Source organism: Chlorocebus sabaeus, chromosome 9 (assembly GCF_047675955.1).
Source record: "Chlorocebus sabaeus isolate Y175 chromosome 9, mChlSab1.0.hap1, whole genome shotgun sequence".
Taxonomy (NCBI): domain Eukaryota; kingdom Metazoa; phylum Chordata; class Mammalia; order Primates; family Cercopithecidae; genus Chlorocebus; species Chlorocebus sabaeus.
This window is the reverse complement of record NC_132912.1, coordinates 51,142,620-51,157,833: the sequence shown is the minus strand read 5'-3', so window position 1 is coordinate 51,157,833 and position 15,214 is coordinate 51,142,620. Positions and strand designations below refer to the sequence as shown.

The 15,214-nt window shown below is 45.1% G+C and overlaps 1 protein-coding gene across 1 annotated transcript; it reads right to left on the bottom strand.

Moving 5' to 3' along the window:
* Positions 1 to 12,344: 12,344 nt before the first annotated feature.
* FAM170B (family with sequence similarity 170 member B) lies at positions 12,345 to 15,214 on the bottom strand. Its single transcript, XM_007962600.3, has 2 exons — positions 15,000 to 15,214; positions 12,345 to 13,549 (listed from the first exon to the last, which is right to left on the bottom strand). Exons 1-2 carry the CDS (start codon positions 15,109 to 15,111, stop codon positions 12,810 to 12,812), a joined length of 852 nt encoding a protein of 283 aa, XP_007960791.1. The 5' UTR covers positions 15,112 to 15,214; the 3' UTR covers positions 12,345 to 12,809.

The following is a 15,214-nucleotide window of genomic DNA, read 5'->3' as shown; positions in this document are numbered from 1 at the left end:
GGGAGCAGCCGCGCGATTGGTTAGCTCCAGTATCTGTGGCGTCTCCCTTCACCAGCCCCATTTCTCAGATGAGAACACTGAGGTTCTGCAAGGTGATCGCTGGTGACTCGGAGAACACACTGCTGCAAGGCAACCGTTGGTCCCCTGCCCACAGATGCAGTTATTCCTAAGGGAAGGCGGGATCTGGGAGCCAAGGGGTGGGGGCGCGTCTAGGGAACCTCTGGCCTGAGACTCACCCGCTGGCCCTGGGCCTCCAGCGCTTACTCCACAGGACCCTTGGGAGCCAAGAAGACGCTGAGTGGGGAGAAGCCCCTTCTGCTGCCCTGAAATGGAAGGCGAGGTCCGAGGTGTTGACCCTTGGAAAACTGAAAGGGTCCACACAGACCAGCCCATAATATGTGGAAACTGTTAACAGAAGTGCCTATTTACGGTGCCCTCAGCCAGACCTAGGCTAAAGTGATTTTCCCGATGCTACTGAACCCCGCCAGGGTCAGGCCCTGGGACAGTTCCGTAATCTCCATGTGCCTCAGTTTCCTGCACCTGTACAATAGGGAAATGGGCCCACCCCTCGTGGGGTGTTTAGGAAGACCAAGTGAAACCATTCCCATTAAGGCATTGCCCCAGCACCCGATTCACGAATGTCAGTGACCACTACTATTGTTACTATAGATAAGGAAGCAGAAGCAGCCACATGAAGGAGACCCAGGTCACACGGCCACCGAGTCCCGTCACTCTGAGCCAATGCCTGGTCTCTTTGGCACTGTTCTAAACTAAGGGTCTGAGCCTATCCCATCTCCAAGCAAGAAAAGTGCTTGTTAGGTCTATTCTGTGTGTGTCTATCAGGAGAGGTCTTTGTGGAGTTCCAGTGAGGGGTAGCAGCAGCTAGCAGGTGGGCCCTGGTTGGGAGTGGATCCCTGGAGGAGGAGGAGGAGACAGGGCCCTCATCTCCTTCCCTCTAAGGGAATGAGGAGGTGTGGGTGGCATGGAAAGAGTGTGCAGCCCACTAGTGTGAGCCCCAGGGCATTCCCCAGACGGACCATCCCCTTCAGGCACCCCAGGCCAGTGGGTGCAAAGGCTCTGTGACATCTCTGAACCCCAGGCACTTCCAGAGGTCTCCGGGCCCTATGGGATCTTCCATCTGGGAGACTCATCTGTGGACCAGGCCCTGCAGCGACTGAACTGACCATCAAGGCAGCCAGGCTGGAGAAAGCATCCCCATCTATCATTTGGGTTGGTGGAAGGGCCTGAGGACCTGATAGTGAGTTGGCAACAAAGGTTCTTGGCTGTGATGCCAAAGACAAGAAGTGAGGACTAGAACTGGGGTCAGATGGACTCCTACAGCCCAGGAATGCAAACATTCCTATGAGGCTTCCAGACCGGAGTTTGGAAACCAATTTGCATGCATGAGCAAACAAGCCTCACGTCCCACCGCATGATGTCCTAGGCCTCATTTTACAAATTAGTAAATTCAGGCTCAGAGAAGACCAGGGATCCATACAAGGTTCTGTGGGGCACCAAATGTCTGAACTGGGAACTTGGACTCTGACTGCAGACTGTTGACTCAGTCCTGGAGCCTGGGGCAGTGCTTGGTAGACTGAGGAAGGATGTCTGAAGAGGAGCACTGGTTCTGAAAGTGGACCTGTGACCCGCTCTGGCTGGGCAACAGCCTTGGGTCTGGAGCAGCATAACCTCTCTGAATTTCATTTGTCAAGGGAAGGTGACACATGTAAAATGGCATCTTGACATGGCTGTACTAAGAGCAGCTAGAGAAGTGGCAGGGTCATGTGGTGTCCTTGGTAACCTCCCACCTCAACCTGCCAGTCTCAATTTACTCTCCCAGTTGGTGGAAAGCAGAAGGGACCTGTTAGATGTGTAGGCCACCCTTGGAGGGGGCAACTCCTGCTTTGGTCATTGTATATTGCTAAATATCCAACTCTTATTGCAAAACGAAGCAGAAATTCAACCTGCCACCCTTGACTTGCTTCGTCTTTGCCAAAACTGGGTTGTGCCAGAGATTTGAGGCTAGAAAGTGCTTTTCTTGCACTTCTGCTACAGGTAACATTGTGCTGATTTTACAGCTGTGTGCGCTGCTGGTACTTTTTAGCTTCCCATATAATTTAACTGATCATCCTGGTAAAACCTTTGCTACATGAACACAGGAACAAAGGAATATACTTAGCCCTCATGGGAGACAGAGTCAGTGACCCGGATAAGACTTGGCCTTTCAGCTGTTCTGGACTACATTGGCAAAGGCCTTCCAGATAGTTTTCTTAGCTCTGCTGCCTGCTCACTCATTCACAAGCTTAGGACCATTTGAAAATCCTCCACAGACTTCTTTGTCCATACCTTGGCTCTATCAGGTCTTACTTTGTACTGAATCGGAAGAATAATACAATCCAATTATATTTTTTATTTACCTCGTAAAAAGACAGGCGTTCAAACCATTCTAAAGTTGATCCAGATTCCTGTGGACACTCAGCTATGTGGAAAGCCTACTCAACTAATCCTGGATTCTACCAATTGCCCCTGAAAGAATCTTAGAAATCCAGATTTTCTCAAACAAGTGCATTCTGCTATCACCTGGCAGGCTGGGGGGTTTCCTCTTTCATTATCCAATTGTTAGAACCTGGGTCAGAGATGGAAGAATACGGCATGGTTTTGTAATGGACCTTACATAGAGCAAATATATCCCTAAACTAAGAACACTAAGCAAAAGCAACCCCCCCTCTTCCAAGGTGTTTAGCAGATTTCCATGTGTTACGTTTTCAGTCTAGATTTCTAAAAGTAATTTTGAATATTTGCTCCTCCCACAAGCATTTTACAGCTAAAAGCAGTCAGCTACATGCTTGAATTGCCACTGAAAGAGAGTTCACTCTAGACAAAAGAGGTTTTCAGCTGTGACTGAGAGAGCAGGGAAAGGATAAGAAAGAGGAAAAATCGTGGTTACAGACAATGCACCCATCCAATCAGAAACATAGGCCTAAAGCCCCTGGGGCAGAGTTTACATGAAACCTGCACCACTGTCTTCCCCCTGCACAACTGGGGAAGGAGTATGGATACGGAATGCAGTGTTTTTCCCGAAGTGTACGGAAATGTGAAGCTACAGGCCTGACAGGATGTCTAGATAGAAATAGCTTCTAAACAACCCCATTGGTGACCCCAATAGATAGAGGTGATTGTGAGCTGATGCCAAGGGCTCTGCAGGCTGGCTGGATTCAGCAACCTGGATGAGTTCCCAGGAGACGGAAAGACATGGCCCCAGTTTCCTAGAAGGTTCCAGAAGGAGGGGATTGGAATGAGGGAGAGACTAGGAACTGAACAGATGTCTATAAAATTGACCACAAGGAAAACATCTTAGAACTGACCACTGATATACAAGATTAAAATCTCAGTCCATACCTGCTACTTTCATTGAACATTCAATGAGCGAAAAACAGGCTGAAGAACTGTTCAGAGTAAAAGAGGTTAAAAAGACTTACCAACTAAATGAAATGTATGATCCTAGATCCTTGATGTGAGATCAGGAAAAAAATGCTAAAAAGGACGTTATTGGTTTGACTGGCAAATGGACTATATTGTATACTACATACAATACATTTCCTGGGGTGATTTTGAAAGAGAATGCCTTTACACTTGTTCTTAGGTGATCCACACTGAAGTGTCTGGTGTTAATAGAATGTAAATTACTCTTAAATGGTTCAGCAAAAGTAACAATAAGTTTATCTATAATATGCATTGTATAATATATATATGGAAAGAGAGACAGAGACACAGGGAGAAAGAGGCAAATGGGAAGAGTTGGTAGATCTAGATAAAGAGCATATGGAATTCATTGTACTATTCTCGCAACGTCTGTAAATTTTCATTTTTTTTCAAAGTAAAACCTAAAAGTAAAAGCTTGTTTATGACTTTTATGATATCTCAATGTTTTTACATGTATGCTGCTCATAAGCATCATATAATTATTGATCAATATCATACATATTACATTATTTCATCTGTTGTAAGGTACTATTAATTTTAAAGTGCTTCCTTCCCATGTCAAAGATGTTATAGTAAATACAGTTCTGATGTTTTATGAATCCAAGCAGAAGACTTAGGCTTCAGGAAATTCCCATTCTGCATTCTTAATAACTTAGAAACAAGGGAATAAGACCTCTGTAAGTCCTCTACAGAGACATAAAGATTCCCAGCTTAGAGCAAGTCTAGACTAAAAGTGTTACAGAAGCAATGGATTGTAACCGAAGTCTAGGATGAGCTAGTCTGACACAGGTGGCAGTTTGACGTCCGTGGAAGTAAAGGCATCAAGCTCTATCAGCATGCGACTGCTGTGAGGCTCTGACTCACTTCCCAGCACTTGGCGTGAGAGCCTATCACCCCACAGGAGAATCTGAATGGCATTCAGTTCCCTATTCACAGAAGAGGCAAACTGGTTTCACAAACACCCACAGTCACATTAAACTAATGTTGTTAGTTTGAGTTTTATTGCTGTTTGTAATTGTGTTTAATTTACACATTTGGTTTTTGTTTTGCACTTGTAAAGTAACTATAAGCTTAGCTGTTTGTGTTTGTGCTGCTTTATTTCCACATCAATAACTGAAGTCAAGGCAGGCTCCATAGGAATGTTTCTTGGCCTTTCAAAATAATAGTAGTCAAGTTTGCCAAACATTGCTTTAGGAAATTCTCACTCTCTTTTCCCAAGACTAATGGCATCCCGGCTCAGTAGTCCTTGAGGGTGTGCTCGGAAGGGCTGCAGCAAGTCCAGCAGCAGACGGTACATAAATCATCAGGAGTCAGGAGTCATTTGTGAGCCTCTTCACAGGATCCTTGTGCTTGGCCCAGTCTAGATGTCAGCATGGCCCAGTGCAGAGCAGCAGGTAACACACACACACACACACACACACACACACACATAAAAATGTACACACACACGTGCACACATGGGCTCTGGCTCCTGGTACCCAGGCTGTGAGCTGTAGACCCGACATTTTCATGAATCTCCTTACTCTGTCTTTTCTACAGCTCAGCACATCCCCTTTGTCCCTGTACCCGGCTCATTTTTCTGTGGGACCTTCTGGTCAGACCTGGTCACAGGGAGGGAAGCATTTGAGGCTGAAAGTAGCACCACATGCCCACACACCTGGCTCCTTCTGCAAAACCCTCTGACAGGGGCCCACATCACCCTCTGTGCTCAGGCCAGAGACCACCCTGTGTTTGCCAAAAGTTAGTTGCTTGCTCCCATATGCATTTATGCTGTTACCAGCATTTACATCAACAAATGTGGACAGACTGCTCACCATGTGCTTGTGCCCCTAAGGACCCCGCCTGGGAAGGCTCCCTTACCTGGAACATGGACCTTCCTGAGCCTTTGTGGCTGCTGTCTTCCTGTCTCTGTCTCCTGCTCTTCAGAATCTATATTCAGTTTTTCAGGTTGCCATAATCCACAGGCCAGGTGGCTTAAACTATAAAAAATGTATTGTCTCACAGTTTTGTGACACAGTCGGAGATCAAGGCGTCACTGGGTTGGTTTCTTCTGAGTCTCTTTTTTCCACTTGCAGATGCCGTCTTCTTCCCTGTGTCTTCATGCAGTCTTCCCTCTATATGTGCCTGGGTCCTAATCTCCTCTTCTTATAAAGACTCTGGTCATATTGGTTTAGGCCCCCTGATATGAATTTACCTCTTTAAAAGCCTTAACTCCAAATACAGTCACATTTTGAGGTGCCAGGGATTAGGATTCAACATATGAATTTTTTCTTTTCTTTTTTTTTTTTTTTTTTTTTTTTTTTTTGAGACAGAGTCTCACTCAGCTGCCCAGGCTGGAGTGCAGTGGTGCGATCTCAACTCACAGAAAACTCCGCCTCCCAGGTTCAAGTGATTCTCCCACCTCAGCCTCCTGAGTAGCTGGGACTACAGGCACCCACCACCATGCCCAGCTAATTTTTGTATTTTTAGTAGAGATGGGGTTTCAACACGTTGGCAGGGCTAGTCTCGAACTCCTGACCTCAAGTGATCCGCCCACCTCAGCCTCCCAAAGTGCTGGGATTACAGGCTTGAGCCACCATGCCCAGCCGTCAACATACAAATTTTGAGAGGACACAATTTAACCTATTACTGAGCACCACAGAAACTGTCATGAAAGGTCTGTCAGGACTCCACCATCTTTGACATGACCCTCATTTTCCCCCACAATCCCTCTTCCAGGACCCCATTGTGATGTCACATTTCAGGTCAAAGCATTGCATGTTATTCTTAACATCTGCCGCTTCTCTTTTCCCACCTCTATCTGCCTTATTGAACTTCATCTTTCCTTCATTGTACTTCAGCTTCCACTTCTTCCTGTATGGTCCTGTTGATGCCATCTTATTCCCATCCCCAGACTAATTATCTTTACCCTCTCTCAACTGAGTTCCCACCCTGGTTCTCTCTCAAGATCTTCCTCTCATGGCTTTCAACCTTGGTAAACAATGCGGACACATCTCAAAAAGAACGATGTAATTTAATTGCCTTGAGTTGGCTGGGCTATCATTTATTATAAAGTGCTCTTAAAATTAAAGCTAATTTAATTCTGAAGAACTAAGGATTAAGAAGTTAAGAGCTGGGGTTCTCACAATATGTCTTGCAGACTACAAGTGTGAACTGAGGAAGTCCCCAAAGTCACTTCTTACTAAGGTAATATTTTGTTTGTTTTTTTTTTTTAGAGAGAGGGTCTTGCTCTTTCACCCAGGCTGAAGTGCAGTGTTGCAATCATAGCTCACTACAGCCTCTACTGCTTTGGTACTAGCCATCCTCCCACCTCAGCCTCCCCAGTAGCTAAGAGTATAGGTCCACACAAAGTAATGCTTGATTAGATGTTTTATTGCCTTTTTATTCTAAAAGCTGTACTTGATCAATACAGAAAATACAAAATAATAAAAACTACAGAAGAAATAAAATGTATCAACAATTACCAACTAGAAATAATGACTTAGACATTTCATCACTCTTGCAATATTTCCATTAATAGCTGTTTATCTAGTGGATGGAATATTTTCCATGTTATTTCCTAATTAGTCATGTCTAATATAAAAGGAAGTTCTTGAACTCCATCTTATATATCGATCCTTTGATTATCTTTTCAATAATTTTAGTTAATTCATTTGCACTTTCGAAGTGTATTATCTTTTTCTGAAAATTATTTTCTGTCTACTGTATATAACATTTTTGTTTCATATCTTATGCATTGGTTGTAACTTCCAGAACAATGTCAAATAAAAATTGTAATACATGACATCTTTTATCTGATTTTAATGGAAGTACATGTAGATATTTTGCTCTTTGGTTTGAGATAGTCTATATTATCTGAAAAAAATCTTATTCTTAGTTTCTAAGGAACTTATTACAGGAATGGTTGTTACAGTTATTATATGTCTTTTAAATTGAGATACAATTCACATACTACAATTCAGTGGTTTATGGCATATTCACAAAGTTGTGTAACAATTGCCAATAATTCCAGAATGTTTTCATCACCCTAAGAAGAAATCCCATACCTGTTAGCAGTCACTCCCGTTCCTCCCCTTCTCCTGAATCCCTGGCAACCACTAATCTGCTTTTTGTCTCTATAAATTTGCCTATTTGAATATTTCATTGACATAGAATTATACGTTATGTTGCCTTTTGTGTCTGGCTTCTTTCACTTCACAGGTTTTCAAGGTTCATCTGTATATAACACGGAATCAGTTCTTCATTTTATGGCTGAATTATATTCCATTGTATGGACATACTATATATTGTTTATTCTTTCATCATTTGATAAACATGATTGTTTTTACTTTCTGTATTAGGTTAATTAGGTGTATTATGAATAACGTTGCTGTGAATATTCATGTACAAATTTTTATGTGGACATATGTTTTCAATTCTCAGAATTTACACCCATGTTTTCTCTAAGAGTTTTACAGTTTTGACTATAGAACTCTTTGACTATAGTTTTGACTATGATTGTGCAGTGGCATAATCATGGCTCACTGTAGCCTCAATCTCCAAGGCTCAAGTCGTCTTCCACCTCATCCTAAGTAGCTGGGACTACAGATGCACACCACCATGCCTGGCTAATTTTTGTATTTTTTGTTTTTTGTAGAGATGGGATTTTGCCATTTTGCCCAGGCTTGTCTCAAACTGCTAGGCTCAAGCGATCCACTTGCCTTGGCCTCCCAAAGTGCTGGGATTACAGGAATGAGCCCACCACACCAGGCCAGTCATGGTGAATTACTGTTTTTGTAGTCTGTTAAATTAGATTAGTTATTATTTTGTGTTAATAAGTGAGATCGACATATTGCCTACCTTTTTAGTGCCATCTTTTTCAGGCTTTGTTATGAGGTTTATGTAGGTTTTATAACATGAGCTCCATCTTCTATGGTTTGGGAAAATAAAGGGTTTAAAATGGTTCATAATTTTAAAAGTTTGAGATCTGACACCTCTGGAAAGATTTCCCTTACTCTTGTCGATGAAGTCCCAGGTATCTGCAAAATTATGTGTCTAAACCACAAATGAACGTTTAACTCAGTTGAGTTTCAGTTATAATTTAAGAACAAGTCATTACCTTAAGAATAATGTTATTCTCTTCTTCCCCATCCATGTCAGCTGAAGTTATCCTTTACATGAATAGTTTGCTTACCCGAGGTTGCTGTCGTATTTCATTTCTCCTGAACACTCATCATGTTTCCCTTGATCTGCAGCTGCTGCTACTTAATCTAAAGAAAATGCAGCCTGTGCAGTTGACATATTTGTTTTCCTAAATACCTTGCATCTGTCCTTACACTGAAGTTTGCATCTCTGTGTGACAATTAGAACATAGGCTTGGAGCCAGGCTGGTGTACACCAGCCATATGACCTTTGTAGGGTCTTTGCTTACTCACCAACAAAACACGGACAATAATAGGATCCACCTCATTGGACTGTGGAGAGCACTACATGATTTAATATTCATAAAGAGTTTAAAACGATGCTTTGCCCTTAGAATACAGAATTTAGCACTTAAAAACACTTGTCTCTTAAATTCTGAAATTTCAGAGCTTAGATATCATGCCTCATTTCAATTCCCTCCCATACTGATTTTTTTAAGATAAAACTATTCTCCTCCTTAGTACTCACTATTTCTGGCTTAGCAGCCTCTCCTTCCCGTACAGTGTCCCTTGGACTCTACCTGCCTATGAAGCCCCCGTAAATACCAGATAGCTCTTCCGAGAAGAGTTTCATGAGGCTGGGGCTCTTTTTACTTCCTGCTGATCCTCAAGCTCCTTTGACACCAAATTTAAAAGGTTTGTGGCCTCTGCTGCACCTTTAAAAGGCTGATAAGGTATCATCCCCACCGCTTATGCCCTTTCTAAGATGACCTCATGGCTTCCTGCTGCACTTGCACCAGCAGAAGGAATGCATCCCACATGAAGCTCTTGCAAAGCACCATGGCCACAGCTCACCACACACAGGTGGACGACCACTCTTCTCAGCTCCATACCCTTATGACTAGCCCCCTTCTGAATGTTTCTGTCTCAAACTCAGCTTAGTCAAAAGTGGGTTTACCAGCATCCCAAGCAAACCTCCTCCTTCTCCATTGTCTGCAAATGGCTCCGACATTTTGCCACCCAGAAAAAACCCTAGAGGTCATTCCGAATTCCTTCCTCTCACCATCCTCATCACACACTAGCCACACTTTATGGTTCAGTCTTCTAAATTTCCCCTGAACTCACCCTGCCACCCACACTTTAGCTGAACCCCTTGTCACCAACCATGCTGGCTCTCATCCACTCTTGACCCTTTTCACCACAGTGATCTTCACAAATGCAAATCTGACTTCAGATTTCTCCAGGGCTCCTTGTAGTTTTCAGGGTGGATGGTCAAGTTCCCTAATTTTGACTCCAAAGCTCTATGTGACTAACTGCCCATCTGCATGCAACAAGGAGCTCAGAGCCACCCTTTTCAAGGTCGGTTTCTCCATGTCAGCTCAGCCCCTTCTCTCCTGTTTGGCTCCTCACCTTAGATTTCCCCATTTTTCCACCTTATCTGTCTCTTCCTTTCTGTTGGATCATTTCCATTGGCATACACTTGCTCTCTCCCCCATCTTTGTCCAGCTACAGCCATTGTTGCTTTCCTTTCTAAACAGACTTGCCTGCAGAGATGTCCAATGCTTACCTCCAGCAGTTTATTTTGTGTCTGCTGCTGACCAGTGCCTGTCTGACCTCTGCCCTTCTCAGCTGCTGAGACTGCTCTCATCAGAACTGTCAGCAAGCTCGTGCGTCAAATGAAATATACTGTGTCCTCAGCTCACTCCAACTCTCCCTAGCATCTGACACTGCTTACCCTCCTGAAAATTATCTTTTCTTATTTTTGTTGACTTTGAAGAAAATTCCTAAGAAATGCTCTCACTCCATTCCTCCCTACTTCACAGGGCACACCCTAACTCTACCCCTGCACCCTAGTTAGTGTCATCCATCCACTGTTGTGGTTTTTCAGTATGGTACCATTTATTTGCAGTTAACTTTCTCATTTACATTTCCAATCTAGATTTATCTTCTAAATAACATGAACTTCCCACTCAACATCTCTGCTCAGATGTGCCATTAGCATTTAGAACTGACTATGTCTCAACTCACCTCTGTCACTTGCCTCCCAGCACTTATGCCTGTATGTCTACAAGCAGACACATGCTGATATGCATGTCCCACACAGACATGCATGCTCACACACAAACACACTCACACACACACTCATACTGAAACCACCCTCCAAATTTCCCCATATCAGTTAATGCACAGCCACCCACATTTGCTCCTCCTAGGAACCTGGGAATCCACCATGACAAACCCCTTTCTTCTACCCTGACATGCACCCTTCCCCAAGGCCTTTGGATTCTATTCCCCAAATAAGTCTTGAAGGCATCCACTCTTCTCCCTCTTGGCTTGGGACAGCCTGGTCCAAGTCACCACCATTCCTGGCCTGGACTTCCTCAACAGCCTCCTAATTGATCTCTCCACTTCTCATTTTCTTCTTTTGCTGCTATCCCAATCTATATCCCACACACCATGGAGTGAGATTTTTAAAACATAAATCTGACCATGTCACTTCTTAAAACCATCCACACTTAGAATGAGGCATATGCTACAGCAGCATGATTGGGAAAAGACCCTCTGAAAAAGAGATATTTAAGCTGCAACCTCAGAGATGAGCAAGGGGACAGCCAGAAAAGAGACAGACAAGGGTGCATTCCACTTAGGGGAGACAGCAAGGGCAAAGGCCCTGAAGCACGAACACCTGAATCCTTTAAGGAAAGAAAGGGGCCCATGTGGTTGGAGCACAGTGAGTGAGACACAGAATGCTAAGAGATGGTGTGGAGAAAGTAGCAAAGGCCCAGCCACACAGGACACTTTAGGTCATGAAATGGAAACTTTCATAATTATTTTATATGCATGCCTTCAGGCTATAAGCTCCACGGAGCAGCATCCATGTTTGCCTTGTTCCCTTTGTTCACTTATTCCCCATGTCTACTTCAGTGCCTGGCACATCTTTATAAACTATATGAGAGACAAATAGCCCCAGCATTCCAGCCAGATCAAGTGGCTAGCAGTTCCCCAAATGTATCATGTTTGTTTTTTCTCCTCGTGGCCTTGTTCTTGTCTAGCTCAGTGGTTCTCAACCTGGGGTGATTTTGTCCCTAGGGAATATCTGTTAATGTCTGAAGACATTTGTGATTGTCACAACTGTGGGGCAGGGAATGCTGCTGGCTTCGGATGGGTAGAGGCCAGGGAGGCCAGTAAACATCTTGCAGCAGACAGGACAGCCCCCGCAACAAATAATTAGCATGCAGGATCAACAGTGCTGATTGAGGAACCCTGGTCTAGCCTTTCCTTTAAGCCCCTGGGAGCATCATCTTTTTTGGAAAGTTCTTTCTCCTGATCAAACAGCTTGAACTTGGGGCCCCTCATCTAGGCTCCCCAAACCTCCTTGATGGCATTCATCCCTTTGCCTTGCAATTGCCCCTTCTAACTGTCTCTCACCGGAAGCAACAGAGGCTGGAGCATGTCTTCCATCAGCATGTCACACACACAGTGGACCACGATTAATTTTTCTTGAATGAATGCAGACCCCCGAGACAGGGAGAAGGGTGAAGATGAATTTCGTGGCAACTCTTAAAAATGTGTAGTTGACATAGATGAACTCATAGGTAGGAAGGACATCCCCAGCCTCCTGCTCTACCTTGAGAAGCTGCCTATCTCCAGGTGTTTGTGCTAGTTTGTAACCTATGGAAATGGCAACTTCCCACGTGTCCAATATGACAGCGTGTTCACTCAATTATTCACTGCATTCAATTTCGTGTTATTCAAGTTTAATCCCAATAACATAAGACATAGAACTAGGGCATATGACAGATTCATAACAGTGAAAAAAATAGGGCTGAAGAGTCTTTTGCAGTTGGCTGTCCTGTGACCCACATCTACTTAGCAAGTGTGGACCTGCCTGTTGCACCGGCAAAAATAGAAATCCCTCTGGCCATGCGTTTGCGGGTTTCAGATGCTGTGCCCACCATCAGAAACACTCAAAGCCCTCTTGTTTGGGTTTGGATTTTGAAATGGACCCTGGTGGAGATGCTGTGCCCAGGACAGGAAGGGGGCTCCTTCCAGTCTCCTGGCCCTCCCTGCTCTACACCCCATGCCTTTCCTTCCTCCGGATCCTGGTCCTCTCTCACTGCCCTAGTGGCTCTGATACTGCTGGCTGGGGAAGGAGCAGTCCCAGGCACTGGAGGTGAGGGCATGGGTGAGTATCTCCCCTCCATCTCACTGCTTCTCCTGCTGCTGTGCTGGGAGCACCTCACCCTGGGGCCGGGAACATTCACTGTTGTCTGAAGGACTCTGCTCCTCCTCCAGCTGTTGGTCATGTGCTTGGCCCTGAGCCCGCCTTCTCTCCAGCATCTCCTCAAAAAAGATCTGGCAGCTGAAGCCCTCCCGGATGCCATGCTGGGCGTGCTCCAGCAGAGCGTCCAGGGAGGGGAAGACCCGGCAGCAGGCCACGCAGCGCAGCCCGTAGTTGGTGGTGACCAGCCAGTCCGGGGGCGATCGCAACTCCTGCAGGCAGCATTCCAGCAGCTCTGTGTCCGCGGGCTCAGGGCTGCAGTTGCTCTTGCAGGCTTCCAGGTCCCAGCGCAGATCGGTGTTGGAAGCCATCTCGAAGGAGGAGCCATTCCGCCTCTGCCTCTTGATGAACTGGGCTTCATGGATGCGGGGCTTCCGGCTGACCGGCTCGAAGCCGGTCTCGGTCTCCCAGGCCACCGCCACACCCTGCACGGTCTGCACGTGCGTGTAGAAGGCACACACACTCTGCGGAGCAGCGCTGTCCTCGTCGCACATGCAGGAGCAGCACGACTGGTACTGGGAGTAGGACTGGTACTCGGAGGACTCTGAGGATGGGGAGCTGCTCCACACCAGCATCCCCTGGGCCCTGGCAGAGAAGTAGAGGCCCTCCTCCCGCGGAATGGCAGGCCGTGGCCGTGGGGACGACGCTTCTCTCTGTATAGTCCCTGAGAAGCAGAAGGACATTATCATCAGTGCCCCCCAAGGGATCAATGCCACATCTACCTTCAGGAGCCACAGACTCTGAAAGGGTACAGGCTCTGGGAGCTCTTGGGCAAACACCACCCCCTCTGCCCATATTCTGATAAAATGAAGATGGTGATAATACCTACCTCATAGGGTGCGGTAATGATTGAATAATGTATGAATGCAATCACCAAATCCTTGACTCAACTGAGAAAGACCATTAAACGGTGAATAACAGTTATATACACATTAGGGATATGATGATAAGGATCAAATAATGTGTTAATCACCAAGCAAAGGACCATCCGCTGGGGAATAGGTAAGCAGACTGAGGTGCATCCACATGATACAACCTGTTAAATCCATGAACCACTGAGACATGCAACAATACAGATGAATCCTGAATGCATTATGCTAAATAAAAGAAGCCAATTAAAAAGGCTGTGTAGTCATGAGAGAATGTGAACAAAAAGAAAAAAAAGAGGCCACGTAGTATATGATTTTATTCAGATGACATTCTAGAAAAGGCAAATTTTTAGAAACAGAGAACAGCTCAGTGGTTGCCCAGAGCTGGGGATGGGTCGAGGGGAGACTGACCATAATAAGGCACAAGGGGACTTTTAGGAGTTCTGAAAATCTTCTTTATCATGATTGTGTTGATGGTTCCACAAATGTACATGTGTCAAACTTCTTTAAATTGTGCATTTAAAATTGCTGAAGTCTGTGTGCATAAAAGACACCTCAATAAAGCCCATTTAAGAAACAATGTTTTTTAAATGTGGCCAAGCCACCCAGACCCACCGTCCTCTTCAACATTTGTGACCTGTCTTCACCTTCCCCAGAGGGGACCATCTCACCATCTCCTTCAACACTTACTGTGTCCCTCTCGCCATGGAAGTGCTTGCCAAGTGTTAGCTCCTCTAATATTCAAAACAACCCTAAGAAATTATATTGTTAGGATTCCCATTCAACAGAGTAGGAAACAGAGGCACGGAGTTTGAATGAGTGGTGGAGCCATTGGGCCCCCAGAGCTGGTGTGACACTTAGATGCTGCCCACAGGCACATCCCAGTGGTCTTCAAATTGATGATCTAGATTAACTTTCATCATTTTGTTATAAAGGAATTTTTTATTTCGCTGCTAAATTTGACGTGTTATTTTCTCAAATACACATTAAAATAAATACATAATTATAAATATTTTACATTTTCATCCTCATATCCCCTGAAAACACCTTATGTACTCACAACAGCCTCAGTCATACCAAGTGTCCCATAAATATCAATTTCCTTTCCCTCCACATCTACGTTTATGGTCAACACAACCATTTGATAACAGTATCAGGAGGCGACCTGGCACTGTCCCTTCCCATCAGGGCTTCCTTCCCAGGGAGCACAGCTGGCTGACCTTCCAGGCCTTTCTTTTGACCTACCTGGCCAGAACACTTCCACACTCTCCTCAGTGGACTCAGGGCTGGTCAAGTTGAGGGTGGTCCCATCGGTGGGTGACTGTTCTCCCCTGTGGTCCGTGAAGTGGCGTTTCATGATTTGAAATGAGTGCCCAGGGTCTCAGTGCTCCAGCTGTTCAACGAGAGTTGGCTGGGGCTGTACTGAAGCCCTCCAGCTGGCCCCAGCCAGAGTGGACACT